We start from the raw sequence: 24693 nt of genomic DNA on the forward strand, positions 1-24693 counted from the left end.
ACAGCATGCTAGACATTTGTAGCAAAACCAGCTGAGAACTTTGGAGGTGCAAGCTGATGTGGGACAGAAGGGCTATCATATCACCCTTTAACCTTATTTTCTCCAGGCTAAACATCTCCAGCTCCCTAAGTCATTCCTCATAGGGTATAGTTTCCAGACCTTTCACCATTTTGGTCACCCTCTTTTGGACACGCTCCAGTTTCTCAACATCATTTTTAAATTGTGGTGCCCAGAACTGGACACAGTATTCTAGGTGGGGCCTGACCAGAGCAGAATAGAGTGGCACTATTACTTCTCTTGATCTAGACACTATACTTGTATTGATGCAGCCTAAAATCTCATTGGCCTTGTTAGCTGCCGGATTGCACAGTTAACTCATGTTCAGTTTGTGGTCTACTTGGACTCCTGGATCCCTTTCACACGTAGTCTCGTTCAGCCAGGTGTCCCCCATCCTTTATCTGTTCGTTTCATTTTTCTGCCCTAAGTGCAGTACCTTACATTTCTCCACGTTGAAATTCATTTTGTTAGCTTTGGCCCAGCTTTCTAATCTGTTAAGGTCATTTTGAATTTTGATCCTCTCCTCAGGGATATTAGCTACTCCTCCCAATTTGGTGTCATTGCAAATTTGATAAATATACCCCCAATTCTGTCATCCAAGTCATTGATAAAGTTGTTGAATAGCACAGGGCCCAGGACAGAGCCCTGTGGGACCCCACTGGTCACCTCTCTCCAGGATGAAAAGGAGCTTCGGCCAGTCAACCAATTCCAAATCCATGTAACAGTTGCCTTGTCTAGCCCACATTTCACAAGCTTATTTGCAAGAATGTCATGGGAAACCCTGTCAAAAGCCTTACTGAAGTATAGATATAGTTTATCCACAGCATTCCCTTCATCTAACAAGCTGGTAATTTTATCAAAAAAAGAGATTAGATTTGTTGGGAAAACTTTTTTTTTAATTGTAGCTCTCAGAATTCCTAACCAGACAAAAAGGAACTTTTCCAATGCAAGGTTGTAAACTGGACCTATCAGTCTCTTCTTCTCCTTCTCCTTCTTCTTCTTCTTTAAATATAATATCTAGCTACCATACTGGCATTTAGAAAGGGGGAAATGGTCATTATCAGCTATACAATATTCCCTGATCCCAGTTCAAATCCTGGCTTTCAGTCTGTGATCACCTACTCCTGGGTTAGTCTTTCCTATTTAAAGGCTTCCATTGTTTATGGAGCATCTTTTGTTGCACTAGAGTGCCACCTTGTGGCTAAATGGGCACCTTGCTTCTCACCCAGAGAGCAGAATGCAAGAGTAGAGGGACATTTCACAAGGACTAGCACCCTGCACCCAATAGGCAAAGGGGTCAGACAAGGCTGCATCCTTTCACCTTACTTGTTTAACTTATATGCTGAAAACATCATAAGAAAAGCAGAATTTGAATCTGGAAAAGGAGGAGTTAAAATAGGAGGAAGGGACATTAACAACCTAAGATGTGCATTCAGGAATCGAAACAGTTAATAAGGACAGTCAAAGATGAAAGTGCAAAGGCAGGTCTGATGCTGAACATAAAGAAAACAAAAATAATGACCACAGAAGAAATACACAAATAGACAACGAGGAAATTGAAATAGTTAAAGAATTCCCATTGCTAGGATCAAACTTTGACCAGAATGGAGACTGCAGTCAAGTAATAAGAACAAGACTAGGAATGGGAAGGGCAGTTAGGTTTTAAAGTTTTGTGTGGTTTTGTATTAATTTTATATTATTTTAACTAGATGGTTTTAATTGGTTTTACATTTTTATTGTGATGTTTTAATAATGTTTTATCTTTTGAGCCACCTTGAGTCCCTTTGTGGGGGAAAGGCAGCATAGAAGTGGAATAAATAAATAAAATAAAGTAGCATCTGTAAAGCATCCCTGAGAAGCAGCCATCCAGCCCCTGTTTAAAAACCAAGGCATCATACTCATTAGTGATGGCTCATGTGCTCCATGAGTGCAGGAACTTGGTAATACATGCACAGCCATGTTCCTCATCCCCAGAAGTAACTGGCCCCTTTGTCTTCCCACCCAGATCTACCCCAAACTCTGGCCTGCATCCAGCAAGTCCACTTATTATAATAAACATGAATACTAACATGGACAGTTTTTCTGTCTCCTGGTTTTCCTTTTTTTCATTTTCACAGCATCTTTCCCCCTCCCCAATAAGTTAGTTGTGGTAGTAGTTGTTGCTGTTGTGTGCCTTCAAGTCACTTCTCATTTATGATGACCCTAAGGTAGGCTTGCCATATCCCGGTTCCAGGCGGGACATTCACGGTTTTTCAACCGTCTGGAATGTCCCGTCCCGGGTATGGCAGCAGTCCGGTCACCACCTCCTCCCTCTTAGTGGCAGTAATGCAAAGCCTAGCTGCCATGCTAGCCCTTGCTGGGAAGGAGGGCTTGGGGTGGAGCTGTGCAGGGCCTAGCCAATGGGCTGAGCTCCAGAGGAGGAGACCATGGCTGCGCGGCTTCCTCCACTGGAGCCCTGTGCAGCTCTGCCTTTGAGAAGGCTTGCCGCTGAGCTGGGCTCCTAAAAGAGAGGTCACTGCCGTGGCCTCTCTCCTCAGAGCCTAGCCGGGATGGGCAAAGCCTTCTCCAGAGACGTAGGAGTGTCCTCCGCCTCCAAGAAGGCTTGCTGCCCAGATGGGCTCCAAAGAGTGAAGCCGCTACCGTGGCCTCTCTCCTCAGAGCCTAGCCGGGAATGGCAAAGCCTTCTGCGGAGGCGGAGGAGTGTCCTCCACCTCCAAGAAGGCTTGCCACCGTTTATATTAATGCTTTTTGAATTTATTGTTTGTTTTTTTAGTTGTTTGTGTCCTCCATTTACAAAATATGCCCTACATTGGGGGGGCGGCAAATTTTGTCCTACATTTGTCCTACTTTTAAAACATTTGTCCCGGTTTGGATGTAGACAGTTATGGCATCAGCTCATTCACATTGCTTCTCTTTCTTAAGCCTCCCTGTTTTCTTGAGCATATTTCCTCTTTCTAAAGCCTCTGATGCTTCTAGCCTCTTTCTTCCTTTGATGTTACTCCCTTGATCACAACTATCAAGAAAAAAGGTTGTGTCTGTGTTTGTGACACCAAAAGGAGAAGAGCCTAGAATGTTGCCTTGAATATAAATGGCACAAATAAGCCAGAAATAAAGTTTTGTTGAAATTAGGGCAGACAAAAGAAAGTCTTCCTCAACCTGGTGTGTTCCAGATGTGTCAGAATATAACCATAATCTTCCCTAGCCTGGCTGGGGATGATGGGGGTTGTGATCAGGGAAGGCTGCCTTAGAACGAGGGTAGGCAACCCTCTGAGGCCGAAGAACTAAAATGCACCACTCACTGCAGCACAGAGGGCTGCACCCTCTGACTTGTTCAGGGGAGATTTACCTTTGCCTTCCTCTGATACTGAGTGGGATCTGCACAAGGTCATCCAGTGAGTTTCTATGGCCGGACAGGGATTTGAATGCTGTTCCCCAGAGTAGTAGCCCAGCTCTCAAACCACTATGCCATGTTGGCTCTTGGAGAGAGACATAAAACATCTTGGGAGTGGGTATGTGGTGAAATTGACTTTCCCATACCCCATAGAGTAGTGCTACTGAAAATGGTGGTCCTTGGGCTGATGCTGTTTCCTGAACCATTGGCTGCGGGTCCTTGGCAAGTTTCCATAACAGAAAGAAACCTTTGCAGCCAATAGATATAGCATCCATTTCTGACGTACTAGATTGCCAGTCTTCCATTTCAGATAATCCTAGAGAGCCCTGGAGGCATTTTGATTTTTAAAAATATTGCCAGAAAAATATTGCGTATGTGTGTTTGACCTGTGACCTTTAGAGACCCAGAGAGAGGTCTTCTCACAGAACCTGTGTCAAAAGGTAGACATTAGGGGATACCCTCTCATTGTTGCCTCTCATGGTGTCCATTTCGTATCAGAGCCAAGTTGCTGAGGAATGGGTGTCTCCTTCATGTTTCCCTTGAGGAGCGAAGGGAGTGAACTCCTGCCTTTCAACCCTCAAGTTGGGTCCAAGAGGCCCAGCAGCACAGCCCTGGATCCATCATAGCCTTCCCAGCTCTTCTCCTTGCTTGTTTTCTGGCTTCTGTGGAGGAGGCTGCAGTGTTGTACTCAGGCCTCCCGCATCCTCAGAGGAAAAAACAGCTGGATTTAACTCTGTCCCATTTCCTCTCCTACAAGTACATCCCCCAGCCTGCTTTCCACCCTCTGGCCTTGATGCGTGCCTGTTGGCCAAGGTCTCAGAGGCCAAGTTGCAAGCAGTCCTTTCCATTCTTCGACTAGGTTATGGGTCACCCCTCTTCCCACTGGGACTCAGACAGTACAACTCTTGTTTTGGTTCTTAGTTCTCCCTCATCTCTCCTCCTTTCACTCTTTTCTTGGGATCCATCCTCCTGAAAGAATTCCCACAAGCCAGGCAATCTGTCCACGTTGTGTCTTGTGTGGTTTAGTTTTTTCACAGGCTCCTTGTCCATATAGTTGTTTGTTGGCTGAGTTGACCCCGACTCTTGATGACCCTGTGGATGAGACATCTCCAAAACTGTCTTCCACTACTTTGCGCATGTCCTGCAAACTCATGCCAATCACTTCTCTGATTGAATCCATCCATCTCGTGTGTAGCCTTCTTCTCTTTCTACTTCCTTCCACCTTTCCCAGCATTGTTGTCTCCTCCAGTGATTCATGCCTTCTCATGATGTGACCAAAGTACAGCAGCCTCAATTTGATCATAGTATGGTGTTGTCTTCATATCTTAGCTTGCTTTTATTCCTTCCTCCTATTTTCTTTCTCCTTCATCTGCTCTATGTGTGATATTTTCTGCATACAAGTTGAACAAGTGGGATGATAAAATGCAGTCTTTCCTGACCCCCTTGCCAACTAGCAACCATTCTGTTTCTCCATATTCTGTTCTGACAGTGGCTTCTTGTCCTAAGTATAGATTTCTCATCATGACTGTAAGATGTATTGGAACTCCCATGTCTTTAAGAGCCTTCCATAGTTTTTTGTGATCTCTGCAATCAAATATTTTGCTATAGTCTATAAAACACATACTGGAATTCCTTGGTACGCTTGCAGTGTGGTCCCTAGTCCCTGCTTGTTTTCTGAACCCCACCTGCCCCTCTGGAATTTCTTGCTCCATATACGGTTGGAGTCTGTGTTGTGGAATTTTGAGCATAATTTCGCTTGCATGGGAGATTAATGCTATGGTTCTATAGGTGCTGCAGTCTTGTGTCTCCTTTTGTTGTGGATGGGGATGTACATTGATTGTTTCCCTACTTCAAACTACTGTATAGCGTGTCACAACTTGGGCTGCCAGACTGAAACCTAGAGAAGGTTCCTGTATAATGGCATTGCAGAAGAGAGAAATTTAGCAGCTTTTGCTTGTTACCTGGCTGTGTGATAAGCAACACTTGTTGAAATCCTTCTTCTGCACAACTTTTGAGGATCAGGAATCTCTGGTTTTCATTCTGGCAACTCTAGTCACAACACTACCACAACGCTTTCTACAAGCGCGTTGATGACTAAAAAGGCCAATCCGAGATAAACAAGTCCAGTTGCAGAAAGTCTCCTTGGGTGATGTTTCTGGGTTGTGGTTCTTTCTGTGCTGTCATTTCTCTTCGAGACTCGTTCGGTGTGAGCTTTCAAAAAAGGCTGCAGAATCATGGATAGTGCGTCTCCATGCCTCCCAATGCGAGGCCAGGGCAGACCATTGCTGGTAATCAATTTGGCCGCACCTGAGGTGTTGTTTCAGGGAGTCCTTGTATCTCTTCTTTGGAGCGCACCTCTTACACTGACCCGTGGCGTGTTCACCGTAGAATACTATTTTGGGGAGGCGATGGTCCTTCATCCTAGAAACCCAGCGCAGCTGCGTTCTCAATATTATAGCAAACCTTTGTGAATTGCAGTGGAATAGTTTAACTTTGCAAGATTATAGGTCACTCTAAGAACCAGTCAACCCACATGCTGAATGCAAATGGCTGCATCAAGGCACCTTGTTGTTGAATTCTTTACACCGATCTTCCTGAACAGGGGCCACACCAAATCAGTAACCTAGGATTCCCATCATTCTTGAGTAATGGCCATTTTGGGAGGAGATGATGGGCACTGTAGCCAAGACCATTCTTCCATTAGCCAGTGTGGAAGAGCATTTGTCAGGCAGAGAATTTGAGGACATCGTGAAAGGGTAGGAATTCATCTGTTAGTTGTCAATGATATTAAGGCAAGGTGTTCGAACCTGATCAACATGGAGAGCACAAAGGTGAGAAAAACTTGCCCAAGGCTTGGGAAATTTATATTGTGAGACTAAGCTCTTGTAGTCCCCCAAACATCATGGCCAGTGTTGGCTGGGGGATTAGAAGAACTGTAGTGCAAAAAAAGTAGCTTTTCCAAGCCCTGAAAAATTATGTAAATGCATGCTGAGTCTCTCTGCATCTGAGAGGGCTTACAAAACTTGCATCTTCCAGGGTCCCCCAGCCAACGTGGGGGATCATGGGAGTTGCAGTCTACCCCCCCAAGTGCTTAGAATTAGAATCAGCAGGTGCCAGAAACTTATGGGGTCGGGGGGAGAACAGTGTAACCTTGACAGTAGTCTGGCTTAACACCTCTCAAGTTGTGAGACTTTTCAAAGTGCTTCCAGCACATTCAAGTTTCTAGCATTCATAGCATGAACTGCTGGAAGCACTTTGAAAAGTCTCACAACTTGAGAGGTTTAAGCAAGATTCTTGTGTGGAGGGTGTGTTATATTTGTGTGTGGATATGCTTTCAAGTTGCCTGTCAACTTAGGGCAACCCCATGAATTTCAAAGAGTTCTTTTAGGCAAAGAACTTACTCACAGATGGTTTTGTCAGGTCCTTCCCCTGAAACACAGCCTACAGCACTGATGGGTCTGCCATCCAAGTACTGACCAGGGCTGAACCTGCTTAGCTTCTGAGATCGGTCAGGATCTGGTTTCTTTAGGGTATATATGCTAAGCACCAACCCTCTGAGTTGCAGGGTGGGAGAATATGAGAGAATGCATTTGGAGCTTGCTGCTTATACAGGCTTCATGGACTTCAGCAGATTCAGTGCTCAGCAGAAAAATCAAAAGGTGTTGTAGTTGAGTAAGCTTGATTTTAAAAGTAGGATTTGAGCTGTGTCCTTGCTAGGGAATTGTGGAATAATTCTTGCGGCTAATATCTTGTGGTCCATTTTACTTCTGATAGTTGTTAATGTATGTAAGATAGGGATTTTAAAAGAAGATAATGACAGTGGTGGCCCAAATAAAGATGCTTTGGGTATTAGCAATCTTGTCTAAACGCCTCACCTTTGCCTCCCACTCCCCTTTTCCACAGCCTCTGATGTTCTCCATCTACCTCTCTTGCCCCTCAACATGACTCCTCACCCCTTTACTGTATTCAGTGAGCCACACCGTCCTACCTTACAAGATGATTGTCAGCTTCTCTCCTGAGGATGCTCAAGTATGTGTTGTCATAATCGCAGAGGAGTTAGTGGCAGGGCTTGAACGCTCCTGTGGCTGTGGGAGGAAGAGGCTCAAATAGAGATGATACTGAGTTCATAGAATCATAGAGTTGGAAGAGACCCCGAGGGCCATTCAGTCCAACCCCCTGCCATGCAAGAATGCAGAATCAAGACACCCCTGACAGATGGCCATCCAGCCTTTGTTTAAAGACTGCCAAAGAAGGAGACTCCACCACTCTCCAAGGGAATGTCTTCCACTGTCAAACAGCTCTTACTGTCAGGAAGTTCCTCCTAATATTTAGATGGAATCTCTTTTCCTGTAGCTTCCATCCATTACTCTGGGTCTTATTCTCTGGAGCAGCAGAAAACAAGCTTCCTCCCTCCTCAGTATGACACCCTTCAAGTACTTAAACAGGGTTACCATATCACCTCTTAGCTGTCTCTTCTCCAGGCTGAACATACCCAGCCCCCCAAGTCTTTCCTCATAGGGCAAGGTTTCCAGATCTTTCACCATTTTGGTTGCCCTCCTCTGGACATGCTCCAGTTGAGACCATATCAACTCACAGAACAGAAAAGCCTCTCTCTCTCCTCCCCACCACACTGTCGCTCTTTTCTGCCTGTGGCATGCCTCCTACCTCCCCTGCCTGGCAGAAATGTCTCTTTGGCTTGGTAGAAGCCTCTCCATACATGGCCAGTGACCTTGAGAGTGTGCATATGTGTGTGTGTGTGTGTGTGTGTGTGTGTTTGCAGAAACAGACCCCACCTCTTTTGGACCAGGCTCCAGTGCCTCTACATCCACACACACACACACCATATATATATATATATATATATATATATATTCCTGTTTCCACGCAAGGAGGGCATGAGCCCTCGTGTGAGTCAGCACTGCCCTCCCATTGGTAGCAAGAGCTTGGCCTCTTTCTCTCCTTCCCACCCCCCCACCATCTCTCCCCCTCCGCCTTTCCCCCAGAACGGAGCCGCAGTCACTTAGAGCTGAACGATTGCATTCAGGAAGCGGTAGCAATTAAGCCTCAGTGCTCTCCTAGGCAGCCACAGCAGCTGCAGCAGCAAGGGGGGGCGGAGGTCCACAGAGAAGGAACCACGAGCAACCTCCCAGCACCAGGGCCAACTGCCTTATTCGGAGAGGACCCCCTCCCTACACCTTATACCTGCATTCCCTCTTGGACCAGCAGGGACGGACCACCTAGCAGGGACACAACCCCCTGGGATGTTCCTAGATCTCCAGCCCAGCATCTCTGGCATCCAGCAGCCCCACTGCAAGAGGCCGGCCTCTGCCCGCCGTACACGTGGGCTTCCGTGACAGAAACAGAGGAGCTTCTGTTCGGTTTCCTGGCAGCCACGTCAAGGGAGGGGATCCTTGCTGCCTCCACCTTCCTAGATCCTGCTGAGCTGGAAGGCGCTCTCTGGCCTCCCTTGTCTTAGGATTTCCCCCTCTTGTCCATATTTAGGAGACGAATGAGGCCAAAGCATCCTTGGGCTTGAGAATCCTCCAATATCTTGGTGCACGTTCTCTCTCCTTCTGGGCCGTAAGGGCTGCCGATGGGTCTGTGCTGAAGAAGACAGGCGGTGTTGGGCATCTACAGCGACTGACCTGGGGCAAAGCTGGGGGGAGGTTCAACAGGTGGTGTGAGAGCTGGGGGGAGTGTGTGAGGGCCTCCTTGCTAGCATTCCAAGGCGCCTGGTCATTGCCCATCTTGGGGACCAGCCAGCAGCCCCTCTCTTCTCTTCACCCCCTCCCCTTGCAGGGCGGTCCAAAGATCACTGCCGCGTGGTTGTGGTTGGCAGTGTGACCTGTGGCCATAGATCTGGCTGATTCGACACAGGGCCTGTGACAAGGACAGCGGCTGTGACGAGGATGGCTGGGCGCACTTAACACAGGGCAGTTTACAGGGACGAGACAGAGCCCCCCCACCCCACCCTTGTCCTTATTCTGTGTTTCTGTCAGCAATGCCAGCCAGGAGCTGCTGGGGAGTCTCCGGATCATTTCTAACTTTCTTGGGCTCCTAAACTCTTGCTGAATTGAGATATCCTCTGCATCCATTTATCAAACACCTGGCTTGGTTGCTCTGCTTCCCCTCTTCATCACCTAACAGCCTCAGGGATGGACCTCCTGCAGAAGAGCAAATATAACCATCTTCGCAACGACTCCATCTCATCCCTGGAAGATGGGTTGGTGGCAGCGGAGGGGGACTCCCCCTTGGAGCCCCTGGTGGCTGCCCCATCCCTCCCAAGCTCTCTGTCTTCCTCCTCCCTCAGCCCCATGCTGCCCCTGGGGGAGCTGTCCTCAGAATCAGAAGACAGTCCCACCACCCTGTGTTCCTTCTTCCCCAAAATGGCCAACCTGAAGCTCTCCAACCCTGCCACCACGCTCCTCAGCCTCCGTGCCTTTTCCAGAGAGGCAAGTGGATCCGCGGAGCCGCCACTGCCTCCACCACCGCCTCCTCCTTCTCTTGCTCCCATCTCGGCTCCTCTCCAGGACTCAGCGAGGACTGTTGGTCTCTGTTTCCAGGATATGAACAAACTGGGCTGTGGGAAGAAGATGCGAGTGGAAGGCGGCCAGCTCGGTGGAGATGAGTGGACCCGGCACGGCAGCTTTGTCAACAAGCCCACCCGGGGCTGGTTGCACCCCGACGACAAAGTGATGGGCCCCGGAGTCTCCTACCTCGTCCGGGTGAGTGAGTCGGACAGGATTGGGGAAGAGCCTGGAATTGGGGGTGGGTGGGTTAAAATTATCAACCAAGACAGGATTAGGTTATGGAAGCCCTGCATGGTTTAAGGCAGGACCCTGGTTGGTAGCCAGTTTGTATAAGGAAGCTTGTGTCAAATGTGTGCCAAGGCTGTCTTCCCTTCCTCTTTAAACTCTTTCTTTGGGCACAGACCTCTCTTATCTCTAGGCTGGGCAGAAAGAGCCTGCTAGTCCTTGGTGGTAATGGTGGTGGTTGGATTTTGCCCTGGGGTAATGGTGGCTTCCACTGAACAGGCCCTCTACTGTACGCTTTTGCTGAAACAGGTATTGCAGTGTTGAGGAAAGAGTGCCTCTGAGAATGTAAAGGGAATCCTCTCTCACACACACACACCCCATGTCAGCAGCTACACCTGACACAGGGATGGACAACTGCAAGGGCTCTGTGGCCCAGGACTCCCCAGAAGGCCAATAAATGACAAATCCCAAAGCAGAAAATGACTCTGCTTTTTGTTTTATAAAAGGGTATTTTTTGATGATAAATGGTTCAAGGAGATCTTGACACTGCAACATATTTAAAATATGATCATCTCTCCAGGAAGCTTTTAGAAGTGACAATCCAGCCTTCTTTTTGGCCAGTAAAGGGCTAGTCTGGAGGGATTGCGGGGGGAAGCCTCAGAAACCATACACTTTGCTCATCCCTGATCTAGCATGTCCGTCCCATAATACCAGATCCTGTGTCCTCTGTGCTTCAGAAAGTAAATATTTGCCTCCATGGCTGAGCAGGAGCCAAGAGGAAGTTGCACTGAAGCCGCTTTGATTTGTAGAGGGGAGTGACACCCCCTTCCACCCATCGCTCTCCCTCTTGTCTCCTCCACCATGTTAGCGGCTGGCATCCGGGCCCACCCAACATCCCTGCAATTGCGCCACCCTAACCAGCCTAGGCGTCTGTCCCAGGTCTTCTGCTCAAGCACATGATTGCTTTTGACAGGCGTGCGCCCCAGCGTCCATCCCTCGGGGCCTGGCACACATGCTCTTTGCAATCTCCTGCCGGTTGGACCAGGGTGGGTTGGAAGCCTTCCCTTCCCTCCCTCGCTTCCAACCCTCCTTGGTCTCTGGCTGTGACCAGGCCCAGCAGTGACCCACTTTGAGAAGTAGGGGCATCGCTCTGTAAAGTCCATTCAGTCCATATCCTGATTTTTTGGTGGTCAGATTCTGCCATGTTGTTGGACTTATCCAGGAACCGAGGTTGTTTCACCTGCCTTGCTCAGATGATTAACAGAATAGACAATAAATCTGAGAGCTTGGCAATCTTCAATTTTTGGACTGCACCTACCAGAATCCCCCAGCCAGCTCCTGCATCTTTGGCTAGCATTTTCTCATCTCCTGATGCCAATTGTCCTATGTGGGACTGGCCCAAGAGATTTTGCTGCCTGAGGCCTAGGACAAGATTCTTTACTGGAGCCAACCAAGATTGCCTATTGAATCTGGTTTCAGTTATAGTGACAAGTACCTGAAGAGAGCAGGGTTGCTTCTGGCAGAGTGGGTGGATATTGGCATGACATGCCCAGCTCTCATACATTATACATTCAGTGTCCCTCTACTTTTGCTGCCTGAGGTGGCTGCCTCACCCTTCCTCCTATCAAACATCATGAGAAATATGTAGAAAGACCAGGATCCCATTGTGGAGTTCCAGTCTGTATTTTGCTAACCAGGGGAGGTTTTGCTGGCACAAAACAGGAAGGCGGCCAGTTTTCCCCAGCACACACCTCTTTCCTTCTCCTGCTGTCACATCCTCTTGAGTCTCAATGGAAACAAATTGCCCAGCTCCCACCTCAGGGAGGCCCTCCGCCTTTCCTGCCTGCAGCTGTGATCTCCAGGGTCAGCTGGACAACATCCCCTTGGTTTAGCAGCTTCCTCAGGGCCTGTTGTCCTCCTTCCCCTGGGAAAACTGTGCTCTCCCCCCATAAGTAGCTTCCTGAAATCTGTCAGACTGTTAGGGACAGACCCTACAACCAGTGAAGGCTTGGGATGACAGTAATATCTTTGCAGGAAGAGTATGGGGATTATTAAAGTTCCTCCTGCTCTATCCTGGCATAGCTATTAAAAGACCAAATAAAATCATAGTTGGAAGCAATCCCAAGGGCCATCCAGTCCAACCCCTTGCCATGCAGGAACACACAGTCAAAGCACTCCCTGTGACAGATGGCTATCCAGCCTCTAAAAACCACCAAAACAGGAGACTCCATCACACTCTGAGGGAGTGTGTTCCACTGTCGAATAGCTCTTACTGTCTAGAAGTTCTTCCTAAAGTTGAAGTGGAATCTCTTTTCCTATAGTTCAAATCAATTGCTCCATAGTCTCTGGAAAAGCAAAAAACAAGCTTTCTTCCTCCTCAGTATAACATCTCTTCATATACAGTGGATCCTCCACTTTTTCTGGGATTAGGGGCACAGGACCCCTGTAAAGTGGGAAAACCACAAATAAGAAAACACATTTTTTAACTTGAAAGAACACCTCTCTAGGAATATCCAGGTCCTCCAGGGCAACTCTGTGGTCAACATCTGCTGGGAGGTGACCACAGAATTGCACTGGAAGACGTACAGAACCTAGAAAAGTGTTCTCTCTTGGAATCTAGGTTTTCCAGCGCAACATTTGGTGGAAGTTGAGCATAAAGTCACACTGAGGGACTTAGGCCTGTTACAGACTGCCAAAATAAAGCTGCTTCGGGTCTCTTTGAAGGCATGCTATTTAAATGATGCATGGGTCCTAAGAGTCCGGAGGTCGCGCCAAAGCCACACTCCATTCCTAAGCACCGGAGTGCAGCTTTGGTGCAGCTTCCAGATTCTTCGGATGCATGCATCATTTAAACAGCATACCTCCAAAGAGACCCGAAGCAGCTTTATTTGGGCAGTCTGTAACAGGCCATAGAGATTCCTAGAGAACATACTAATAAAATCACTGAATAATCAAATCTGCAAAGGTCAAATGTGGAGGGTCAACTGTATGTAAATATGGCTATCATGTTAACCCTTAACCACCTCTTCTCCAGACTAAACATCCCCAGTTCCCTAAGCTGCTGCTCATAAGACATAGTTTCCAGCTCAGTGGTCAAGCTGTAGGCTTTGCAAGAAAAAGCTGAAGGCTACCAAAGTGACTAGTCCTCAAGGTGTTAGTTTATTTTTAAAAAAACAAATTTACTTGTTCATGTAAATCATGCTGAACACATGCAAGAAATTAGTGACCAGAAAGAAAAGGAAGAAGAATGAAGCTCTCTTCCAGTGTTCAAAACATTTCCAGGTTGTCTGAATTTAGTTCATTCTATTCACTGGCAACCAGAGCTGCTGGTGGTGGTTACATCAGTAACCACATCAATTTTACCCAAAATAATGATACTGTAATTGTAATAATAGTAAAAGTAATAGTGGTGGTGGTGATGATATTTTGCCTTTTACATAGCTAGGGACTCAAGACAGCTTTATTGTTGTTGTGTGCCATAAAGTTTATTTCTGACTTACGGCAACCCTAACCTGAACTTATCGTGAGGTTTCCTTGTCAAGATTTGTTCAGAGAGGGGAATGGAATGCTTATGCCTTTCTCTGAGGCTGAGAGAGTGTGAGTTGTCCAAGGTGTGTTTCCATGGCTGAGCAAGGATTTGAATCCTGGTCTCCAGAGTTGTAGTCCAGTGCTCAAACTTAGGCTTCTACCAAGGCAGCTTACCAGAGTTAAAACAAACATAGTTAAAAATTAACAGCAATCAAAACTCCAAAAAGCAATTAAACCATCATAAAACTTAAAATAAGTTTTAAAAAAAAATTAACAGCACATGACACAGGCATCTTGGAGCAAGATGCTTTATAACACCAGTTATGTATTTGGCGTTGGGTAGATCAGGGGTGGGGATAATGGAGCCCATAGGATTTATGAAACCCCAAAGTTATTTTATTGTGCCCCAAGACTTTCCCAAGACCAACACAACACACAGTTACATTCACAAATTTGGGATGATTTTTGTCCCGAACGAGCAACCTCTAGGAGCGTTTCCAAACCCACAAAAAATGACCATACCTGAAACTAGAAGTTGCAACTGGAAATTGCTACTCATTGCAATTTTTGTGGTGCAGCCTTCAGTGGGTGCAAAATTTGGCCCCTGCCCAGCTGCAATCGCCCATTCCTTTTGGAAATAGTGATAGATGATCACGATTCCAAGATTCAAGGCTAATGACTATTTTTCTTTCCTTCCTTTCCTTTCAGTACATGGGTTGTGTGGAAGTGCTCCAGTCGATGCGGGCGCTTGACTTCAGCACAAGGACTCAAGTCACAAGGTAAGCTGCTGTAAAGTTTTTGGAGCAGCGAAAGGACCTAGTTCCATCGCTCACAGTGTAGAAACCTAAAAACCTTTGATGCGGGAGATGTCCCATTGCTTTTCATCCTGACAATCCAAGACTGCTCTGGAGCTTTGCTTCTTACCATTCAGCCTACACTAAGTGGGATCTTCCAGTATCTCGGCAATGTTCCACTGAGCTTCTGATTGTTCTTTATGCAGAGGTAGAGAGATATAAATCCCTACCGTTAAGAAAAGTTCGTCATTACCTTTCTGCCTAAGTCTCTGCTCTGGGTTGGATTCCTTTTAATATGCCTCTACTAAGAGGAGGAAGTTCTTCTCAGTCTTTACAGGAGACATGAGCAAATCTCTTATTTGAATCCTGTTGTTAATTTTAAATAGAGCACATAGACCCATTGAATTAATTTAATTTATCTGTGTATTGACTCACCACTCAACAGTTGATTCATGATGTCTACTGGTAACTCGGGCCCAATACAAAGTGTTGGTTATTACCTTTAAAGCCCTATATGGCTTGGGCCCGAGTTGCTTGAAGGAATGCCTCTCCCTACACAATCCGCCCGCACTCTCAGAACAACTGGGAAGTACCTACTTGAGCATCCCAAGGTGAGAGTAACAACTACTCACCAAAGAGCATTTACGGCTATGGTCCCCATGCACTGGAGCAATCTTCCAGAAAAGATCCGACTTATCTCTACTCTGGATGCCTTCAAGAAGGCGTTGAAAACCCACCTCTTCCGATTAGCATACCCCCCTAACTTCTTGTAAAGAATATCATCCCCAAACAGAAGTCTATCTCAGGATGTTAAAATATCATCCCAAAACAGAAGTCTACCTCAGGATGTTATCTAGGATCAGCATATTGTATGTGTTTAGATAGAACATTTTTTATACTCTGTATTTAATAACTGTTATTGGAAATATTTGTAATTGCCTTCGTATCTGTATTGTTGTATTATATGTTCTAATTGTAAATATACATAAAACTTATTATTATTATTATTATTATTATTATTATTACTGTAGTTGAAACTAACATATAGGATTCAGATCTTAGGTGGAAAACCACAGAAAGATCAAGGCCTATCTGTATCTCTGTATGACAATTCCTGGGCTACCTCCGGTTCCACTGGGACATTGGAGGTGGGTTGGATTGTCCAAGCATGCCTCATGAAGATACATAGCCCAGTTTCCCCACTCTTTCGGAAAGGTAGCCTGTTGAATGTCCAAATAAAATACAATAATAATAATAATAATAATAATAGTATTTCTTTATAACCCGTCTCTCCCTGTGTTGGATGAAGGAGGGTAACAGCATATAAAAACAACTATTGGTTCACCTGAACTCTGTCAAATCATTCAATCTATAAGGTAATTTGTGCCCCTTTGGGGCTGTGGTGGGGCAGGAACAAGAGGTGCAGGATAGTTTGGATGCAGAGAACTTGGACCTTGGAGCTGCCCAAATACAAGCAGATCCTTACATTTGGCAGGGAGTAGCAATTCCCCAACTTTTGGCCTTCTAGAGAGATTGGATGACAATTCCCATAATCCACCAGGTGCCCTTTCTCACTACCCATTAGTGCCTGCCAAAAAAAGAATTACAGGACAGTGGTGTGTGTGCGTGTGTGTGTGTGCGCACCATTTCTCCAATCTTGTCCATTACCAAGCAGACACAGGGTCTGGAAAGAGGTGGCTAGAGGGAGAAGCCAGCAGGAGATGGAAAAGCTTCAGAGGCCAAACTATGCACCCCTGTCAGTGGCATTAAAAAAAAGATAATCTGCTAAAGACAGGAAGCATTTATACAGCATCATCAAATATTAACATGCCTCGCTTGATTCCTCCTTCATGCCCCTCATGCTGGTCCTTTCACTGCCCTAAAGAGGCTGGAGAAACACCATGTCTCTGTGTCTCTCACCAACCACTCCTTGGCTTTTGTTAGTCTTGGATTGTCAGGATTATCAGCAGCCAGCTGGAATTGTGGAATTGCTTTCTTCTACCTGTCCAGGAAGGTCTATCCTCTCCTTTCCCTTGAGGCTTCTTCTCTCTGCCTCATTCCTTTGTTTTTTCTTCTGAGCAGTTACTACACCAGGAAAGATAAAATGGAGGCGATAAAGCAGGGATGGATGTGTCCCCCTCCCAGCAAGGTCATTTTTGCAGCTCCCTTAGGGCAAGAAAAAAAAATCCCCTCCCTTTTATTCTCCCTTCTACAAAAACAGGGGAATTGCACTTCTAGAGGGGTATGATTCTCCTCTAAAACAAGATGGGTGACCTCATTATATGTTTGTGGTTTTGTTAAACCATGAGTGGCCTTCCTCTCACTTCTGGGTTTTTTAAAGGGTGTTGTTGAAGGCCCCAGAGGTCCATAGGACAGGAAAGTGACCCCAGGCCCACCTAACTTGGTGTAGCCCTGTTTAAAATGCTTCTGGGATCCCAAGCACCCCACCCCACCCTACAGTAGACAAGGTTTCCTCTCTGTCTCTGGATGAGTTGCTGCACTGGGTCTCACTTCCTTTTGGCCTGGCTTTCTGGGAAGAATGGTATTTTCTTCTTGTGCATCTGGACTGTGGGGTCATTCTTAAAGGGCTAACAGTATCCCACAAGTTTGGCAGAGATCTGTCAGCAGCATCCCTGACATAAACTTAAGATCTTTGATCTCTTAAGCTCTCTTGATTTCTGTGAGCATCTCTCCAGTCAAGTTGTCTGCCCAACCTAGAGGCTCCCTGCATGGTAGGGTATGCTTTGATTGAGATTTCCTGCATGGTAGGGGGTTGGACTGGATGGCCGTTGTGGTCTCTTCCAACTCTATGATTCTATGATTCTCCTGTGAATGCTTTGAGGAGTTAAGCTGTTTTTACTTTCAATATGCTCTTGAAAGCAAAACCACCATGGGCACCAGCAGTCAACTGTTTTGGTTGTAGCGTGTGTGTATTTGCTTAACAAATTTGGGGTATTTTGTGTTTGGGACCTCTGGGTGCAGTCAGAGTTCTGCCTCTGAATAACAGACGATGGGAGATACAGGTAGACAGAAGGATCCCATTGGCTTCATGGCCTTCTTAGGGGCAACTGGTTAGCCACTCTGGGAAACAGAATGCCATGCTAGAAAGGACTTTGGCCTGACCAGCAAGACTTTTACTATGCTATGTTAGTGCTACATAGAATCATAGAGCTGGGAAAGCACCTTGGAGGTTATTTCTCACCCATTAGTGGTCCAGGTGTTTTGGATTTCAGTTCCCAGAAGCCCCCACCTGCCATGATCAGTAATCAGGGATTCTGACCACTCAGTTACAGGCCAGTTCTCTCTCCAGGTTTCATGCTCACAGAATGGGCTGTAGTCCAACAGGTAGAACAACTGGCCTTCTTGTGGGGTGGGATACAGGTCCGACACCTGGCATCTTATGGTAGAACTAGAAAAGGCTCCTGTCTAAACTCGCAGGATTTATAAATGTGCCTCCCTCAACCTGGATGAACAAAGGCTGAGAACCACTGATAAGCCAACCTGTTTAGTGCCAGTGCTGGAGGGCCAAAGGCAGCTGAAGTGTCCCCCACAGCTGGCCATCCAGCTTCTGCTAGAGCAGTGATGGTGAACCTTTTAGAGGCCGAGTGCCCAAACTGCAACCCAAAACCCACTTACTTCTTGCAAAGTGCCATGTCCCCCTGGATTTCTAGTGACAAACTCTGGCAAACGCTGTGCTGGGGCGACGGCACATGTGCCCATAGAGAGGGCTCTGAGTGCCACCTCTGGCACACGTGCCATAGGTTCGCCATCACTGTGCTAGAGAGTCTATTACCTCTGTTCTTCACCCATTGTGCCTCTTGAGAGGTAAATAAATGGAGGCTCCGGGCTGAGAGGCAGTCTACTTCAGAAGATAACTTGATGCAACAACAAGGGCAGGTGAATACCCTCATGTCCTGCTTGTGCGTTTCCCAGAGACACTTGTTGCCTTGGGAAAACAAGTTACAGACCAAAGGTAGACATTTTTGTTCTCTTTTTGCTCCAGTGCGGTTCTAGTAATACAAGGGTGGGAAATGACAGAGGGGCGGGGGCCGATTTTTACCCATAGATCACACCAGGACACTTCACATGCTCAGAAGTGACATCCTGTCATTTACAGTTTCACTTTCACTTAATTTTTGATATTGGAGGAGTGGAATTGGAGGAGTGGAAAACAGCTGCATTGTATACTGGTTTTAAGGGAGGGGTTTGGGTGAAAAGTCCCCTGAAATATTTTTAAAGTAATTTGAGGGCTTCAGGAGGACTTTAAGGTCCACACTTTGAGACCCCATGGGCTGCACCTTGCCCACCCCTATAATAATATTTGTGTTGTGTTAAAAATGAGCTTACCTGTTGCTTTTGCAGCACACCTAATCTTTGTTTTCTGCTTCTGTACAGGGAAGCCATTGGCTTGGTGTGCGAAGCTGTGCCTGGGGCCAAGGGAGCTGTCCGCAGGAGAAAGGTGAGACACATAGTGGTGGATAGAGAACTTTCTCTTCCTCTCTTCAAACATAAGAAGATTCACTTCAAATCACACAAAGACTGTTTCTCCCCTGTGTGAGCTGGCTCAAGTTGTAAGATCTTCAGGGGAGAGCTTTCTCTCTATCCTTCCACACTCATAGGCTCTTCTAGTGAGAACACAGGGCCTTCTTGATGGCTACTGCTAGGCAGTAGAACTCTCTTCCATAGGAGACTCAGTTGGCTCCCTCTTTGCTTTCTTTTCGCCAGCAAGAAAAAACCTTTTTTATTTAGGCAGAATTTCAACTTTTGTCTAGTTGTACCAACCATCCACAGGATTACCATGAGACAAAGTCAATTAGAGGGCAGTTAACTACAACAGCCAAAGGGTATTTTTTAATGAGGTGTACTGGACATTATTATGTGTTTTAACATGTTTTAAAGTTGTTTTATACTGGGCTTTTGGGATCTGCTAGGGTTTGCTTCCAGGACCCCAGCCCCCACCCCACGCATACAAAAATCCATGGATAATCAGGTCCCATTATATACAGTGGCATTAAAAATGGTATACCTTACATAAATTGGTAATTCAAGCTGTGTGTTGTTGAATCCATGGATAAAGAATCCCTGGTTATTGAGGGCTGTCTGTATTTCTGTTTTGTTTCAACCTCAGGTCTCATATCAGGAAAAAAACAAAGATTTATAACAGCTAGACCAATTCACACAGGGGCTAAGCAGTTGTTCTGGTGGGAAGCCCATCAACAGAATATGAATGCTACTGTGGGCATGCACACACCCACATATACATGCAAGTTTATATAGACGCACACACGCAGCATCTATATAGAGGCATTTTACCTCTGATACAGGAGTTGGTATATTGCCATTTATGGCTTCATCACCTGTACATTTAATCTTCTCCTTTTTAAAGGCAACCAAGCTGAGAATCATAACTAGAACTTGTGTCAGTGAAGACCAGAACTGAACTTTGCCTCATAACACAAGAATTTGGGGGCAGGAGATTGAGGAGGAACAAAGGGAAGGTCGACTTTTGTGTGTTGTGGGACTAACTTTTGAAAATTAGATGGGGTGAAGGGGTCACAGTCTTATGAATGGGGGAATTGGATAAAATCATAGAGGAAGAGGCCTGCAAACTTCTATTAGCCAGAAGAGCTAAATGGAACATCCATGTTTAGGGGCAGTCTACTTCTCAATAAAAGAGAGAAAGAATAACTGTAAAAAGCTATCTCCCTTTTGTGTGGGAGGGCTTCCCAGAATCATCCCACTGGGGTGGGATGGAGAAACGGGATACTGGCTTGGGAAAAGTGCATGATATAAGTAGTGATTGATTGATACTGGACATTTTGATCTGATCCATCTGGGCTGTTCACATGGACTGCTAAAACATGGCTTTTATTTTAAAATTATTTGTTTTTAATAATTTTATTAAATATTTAAAATTATAATTTACTTGTAACAGTGAATTACAAAACCACATTCAAATACCTTACTTCATAACAGTCCTTATATTAAATATTGTTTTAATTTTTTGGGGAGGGGAATTATTCCCAGAAGTCATGTGTGTTAATACAGTAATGGGCCTTGATCTGTTGTAAAGTCTGAAACTTGGAATATAAATGGATTCTATATTGCTGCAGAGTTGTCTTTTACTACTTCTCCCCTTGTCAGTTTTTGAGCTAGAGCCATCCAAGAAAAGCCTGTCTAGTCAGTGCTGGTGAGATAGTCCTTCTGTGTTTTTCCAGAATCTTGCTTGTATGTTCTTGTCCTAAACAGTAGTGTGCAGCTGTGGTCCATTTTTTGGGGTGGATGGGTAAAATTCCCATCAGCCCTAACAATAATAGGCTGTAAGAGATATGGGGAGTTGCAGTCTAAACCGTCTAGAAGGCCACAGTTTCCCATGCTGACTGACTTCCCTTACAGAATGAAAGCTCTTACATGAAAATATGCTGGCTGTTGTCGGATTGTGAACCATAAGTTACATATAAAACAGCTTTGTTTCTTTAGGCTGGTAAAATTATTTGTGCTGTTTTTTGAAAGCTATTGCTATAGTCTGTGCAGAGGACTCGATAATTTGACTTTTTCTGTGTATGTACAAGAGATGCAATGCAGTGTAGTGACTTGAGCATTGGCCTACAACTCTGGAGATCAAGGTTCAGTTCCTCACTTGGCCATGGAAACCCGTTGGGTGAGCTTAGGTGAGTCACACACTCTCAGCCCCAGAAAAGCCAGTGATAGGGTTGCCTTAGGGTTGCCATAAGTCAGAAATGGCTTCAAGACACACAATATAAATGTATTATTTTATCTGATGTTAAATACAATAAACGAAACCTGCATATGTGTGCTAATGAACCCCCTCCCCCCCAAAAAAATAAGGAAATAAAAACTAGTATAGATTTTCAGGAAACTAAAGTGCACACTCAGTACTATCTTACACTTTCCCATTGGCATAAGAGTTCATTCCAAACATAAAGGGCAGCAAAGGAGAAAAGACAGCATCTTCTAAGAGAGTGGGAGACTTTTTGACAGCTGAAGTTGGCAGAAGCATGAAGCGTAAAGGTACTGAGCAGCAATAGTTATCAAGACAGGGGCAGCACATATGTATATGTGCTGGAAAAAGTATTGAAAGTAAGGATGAGTCTTTGGTGCAGGATAAGATAAATACAGAATTAGCACAGAGGCATAGAAATTTATGTCTTCCAGTCTAGAACAGTGGTTCTCAACCTTTCGGCCTCCAGATGTTTTGGAGTTCAATTCCCAGAAGTCCCAGTCAGTATTCTCATTGTTCAGAAATTCTGGGAGTTGAAGACTCAAAAATCTAGAGGACCAAAGGTTCAGAACCATTGGTCTAGAAGGTTGTGTGTGTAGTCACACTTAGTTCAAGTGGTGCTTGTGGGTTGCATTCAGACTCTCAGACAACTCTCACACACCCAAATCCCCCCCCCCATGGATGCAATCTTGTTTAAAACATAATTTAAGCCCATATAGATTTGTTGTAGCGCATAAAAGAGCCAGTCATTTGGGCTTTTTAGAAACCGGTCACTTAGAAACTCAGCCTGGTAAGACAAAATTAGGTCTAAATGGCAAATTGTGCCTGCTAAATTCTGGAAGGGGGGTTAGGAAACATCCTTCAGCAGTTGCCCACCCCTAAACTAAGATCTCAAGTATGTGCCCACCCCACCCCCTTTCCTCCAAAGGCTGCCCTGGGCTGGGAAATGGAAGCCGAGTTGCAGCAATAAAGACTCCACACAGGCCGGGCTGATCAATAGATAACCATAACCGTTTGTCTAATGGACGCAGAGGAGGGTCGGCTTGTCTCCTTGCTCTTTCCTCCTCCTGCCCTTCCCCAGCTTCTTTTTCCATTCCTCCCTCCTCCCCCTGCCACCTTTGGCCTGGCAATGCCCAGAGCTGGGAAGCCAGTAATGACATTACTTGAGGTGGGGGTAGAGGTATTGCTGCATAATGGTTGTAAATAGTACAACAAGTCCTCTGTTGATGCTTGTGAATGTTATCTAAAAATCCTAAAGACCAGAGGGGGAATATAAACTGGTGGCTGAGCTTAATGCTTTGCTTTCTCAGGGTCCCCACTAGCATCTTTGGCAACCTCTAAAGCAGAGGAAATTTTTCATAATGATTTTTGAATGATATTTTCACCTGAATGCCAGCCACATCCAACCCAAATCAGCCACAAGTGCGGCAGCTTACGTCCCCCAAGCCTCCCACTCCACCCTCCAGAAGACAGGCCAGAAATCAGCTGAAATATTCCCCGTAAGTGAATGTGTCTTAGAGGGCACTGAAACTATTGGTGTGGCGCCACCAGAGGAAGAGAAAGGGATATTCCCTCTTCCCCACATTGCTCACCCCTATCTTGAAGGTTCCCAAGTATCTGGGCTGTAAAAGTGCCTTCTTTGACTCAGGAATGCTGTTCCCAGTCAGAGCAGGCAGCATTGGGCTAAAAAAGACAGACTGACGGTCTAAGGCAGTTTCCTCTGTTTGGAAGGTGGGCCGATGAACACCACTCCCCACCCAGTTACAGGCCAGTTCTCTCTCCAGGTTTCATGCTCACAGAATGGGCTGTAGTCCAACAGGTAGAACAACTAGCCTTCTTGTGGGGTGGGATACAGGTCCGACACCTGGCATCTTATGGTAGAACTAGGAAAGGTTCCTGTCTAAACTCTCAGGGTTTATAAATGTGCCTCCCTCAACCTGGGGGACCACCAGGTGGTTTGGACTACACCCTGCTGCCAGTGCCCCTGACTGGTACATGCTCTCAGGGACTGATGGGAGTTGTAGTCTAAAACAGCTGGAAGGAGCCAATTCAGAGAAGTTGGATGGAGACTGTTGATCTGGGACCTCATGCCTTGGAGCTAAATCCAGTTCTCTTCATTTTGCAACCATCACTGGGTTGTAGCCCAGCTTTTGCATAGTTTTTCGGTTCCCTTTAAAAAGACTGAAATGCTGCTCCTAAGGTTTAGTTACACTAAAATAAGGAAAGCCTTACCATAAAGTAAGCTGGTAGTTTTCATCCCACCCATTTTGCCTTTGGTCTTGCCCACAACTGGAATGAGCCCTCTAAAATCTAATTTAGCCCATTGGCTTGAAAGAAGTTCTCCACCCTTGGTGTAGACCAGGGGTGGGAATCATATGGCCCCCTAGGTGTTGTTGGACTGCAGCTTCTAGCATTCTTTCCTGTGCTGGCTTAGGCTGCTGAGTATTGCAGTCCAATAACTTCTGTAGAGCCACATGGTTGGTGTAAAGAGTAATGAGCTCTCTAGTATAGGATGATACCATCTTTCAGATAGTGTGGATCTAAACTGTGTAGGACTTTAAAGGACAAAGGTAGTCCTTTTAAACAGACCAATAGCCAATGAAGTTGTTTCAATATACTCATGATCCTGTAACTAGCCACAGTCATCATCCTGGCTACAGGATTTTAGACCTGCTGGAGTTTCCAAACAGTTTCCAAAGGCAGTCCCGCATAGGACATGTTGTTGTTGTGTGCCTTCAAGCCGTTTCTGACTAAGACAAACCTATCATGGGGATTTCTTGGCAAGATTTGTTCAGAGGGTTTGCCTTTGTCTTCCTCTGAAGCTGAAAGAGTGTGACTTGCCCAAGGTCATCCAACAAGTGGAGATTTAAACTGTGGTCTTTAGAGTTATAGCTCAGAACACTACACCATGCTGGTTCTATAGAGATATACAGTTGCCCCTCCTTTCTTGCGGACTTGGGATATGCGTTCTTGATTACGCAGGAGTGACCTCCGTTACCCTTAATGGGATGCGTGCCCCCTGCGCTCATAGGGGCACACCCCATTCAAGCCTATGGGGCTTGAATATGTGCAAGTCTCTGTTTTCGTGAGGGGGTGCAGAACGGATCCCCCGTAAAAGTAGAGAGTTGACCGTAACCACAGAATGTGTCATGGTGGCCAGATCTGAGATCCCAAGAAATAGGCATATTTGGTGCACTAGATTTATCTGTTCAGAAGCACTCCTGGTCACAGCCACAAGCTGAGCATCCTGGCTCAGTCCAGAAGTGCTTTTGGCTTCTGGTAGCAATTCCCTTGCATTTTCTTTTTCTTCAAATGGCAAAGGACACCCTCTCCTTTTGTAGCACAGTTGTCCATTCAGACTAGCTGTCTTCCTGCCCTCTTCTACTGCCAATTTTTTGGTAAGCTTAGGTCTGTGTGTCTCTCTCT

General features: G+C 45.9%; 1 protein-coding gene across 4 annotated transcripts in view; it reads left to right on the forward strand.

The window, feature by feature from the left end:
* The window catches only part of SHC1 (SHC adaptor protein 1), a 38718-nt gene that overhangs the window by 524 nt on the left and 13501 nt on the right, over positions 1-24693 (forward strand). For 2 of the 4 annotated variants that reach the window (XM_042438886.1, XM_042438887.1), the window contains exons 1-3: positions 8467-10173; positions 14440-14510; positions 18921-18984. In XM_042438886.1, the coding sequence (XP_042294820.1) occupies positions 9604-10173; positions 14440-14510; positions 18921-18984 (705 nt within the window). In that variant the 5' untranslated portion in view covers positions 8467-9603. Of the gene's footprint in view, positions 1-8465; positions 10174-14439; positions 14511-18920; positions 18985-24693 lie in introns of those variants that run through there. The other 2 variants (XM_042438889.1, XM_042438888.1) reach the window with 2 other exon arrangements.

Source organism: Sceloporus undulatus, chromosome 9 (genome assembly GCF_019175285.1).
Source record: "Sceloporus undulatus isolate JIND9_A2432 ecotype Alabama chromosome 9, SceUnd_v1.1, whole genome shotgun sequence".
NCBI classification, from domain to species: Eukaryota; Metazoa; Chordata; class Lepidosauria; order Squamata; family Phrynosomatidae; genus Sceloporus; species Sceloporus undulatus.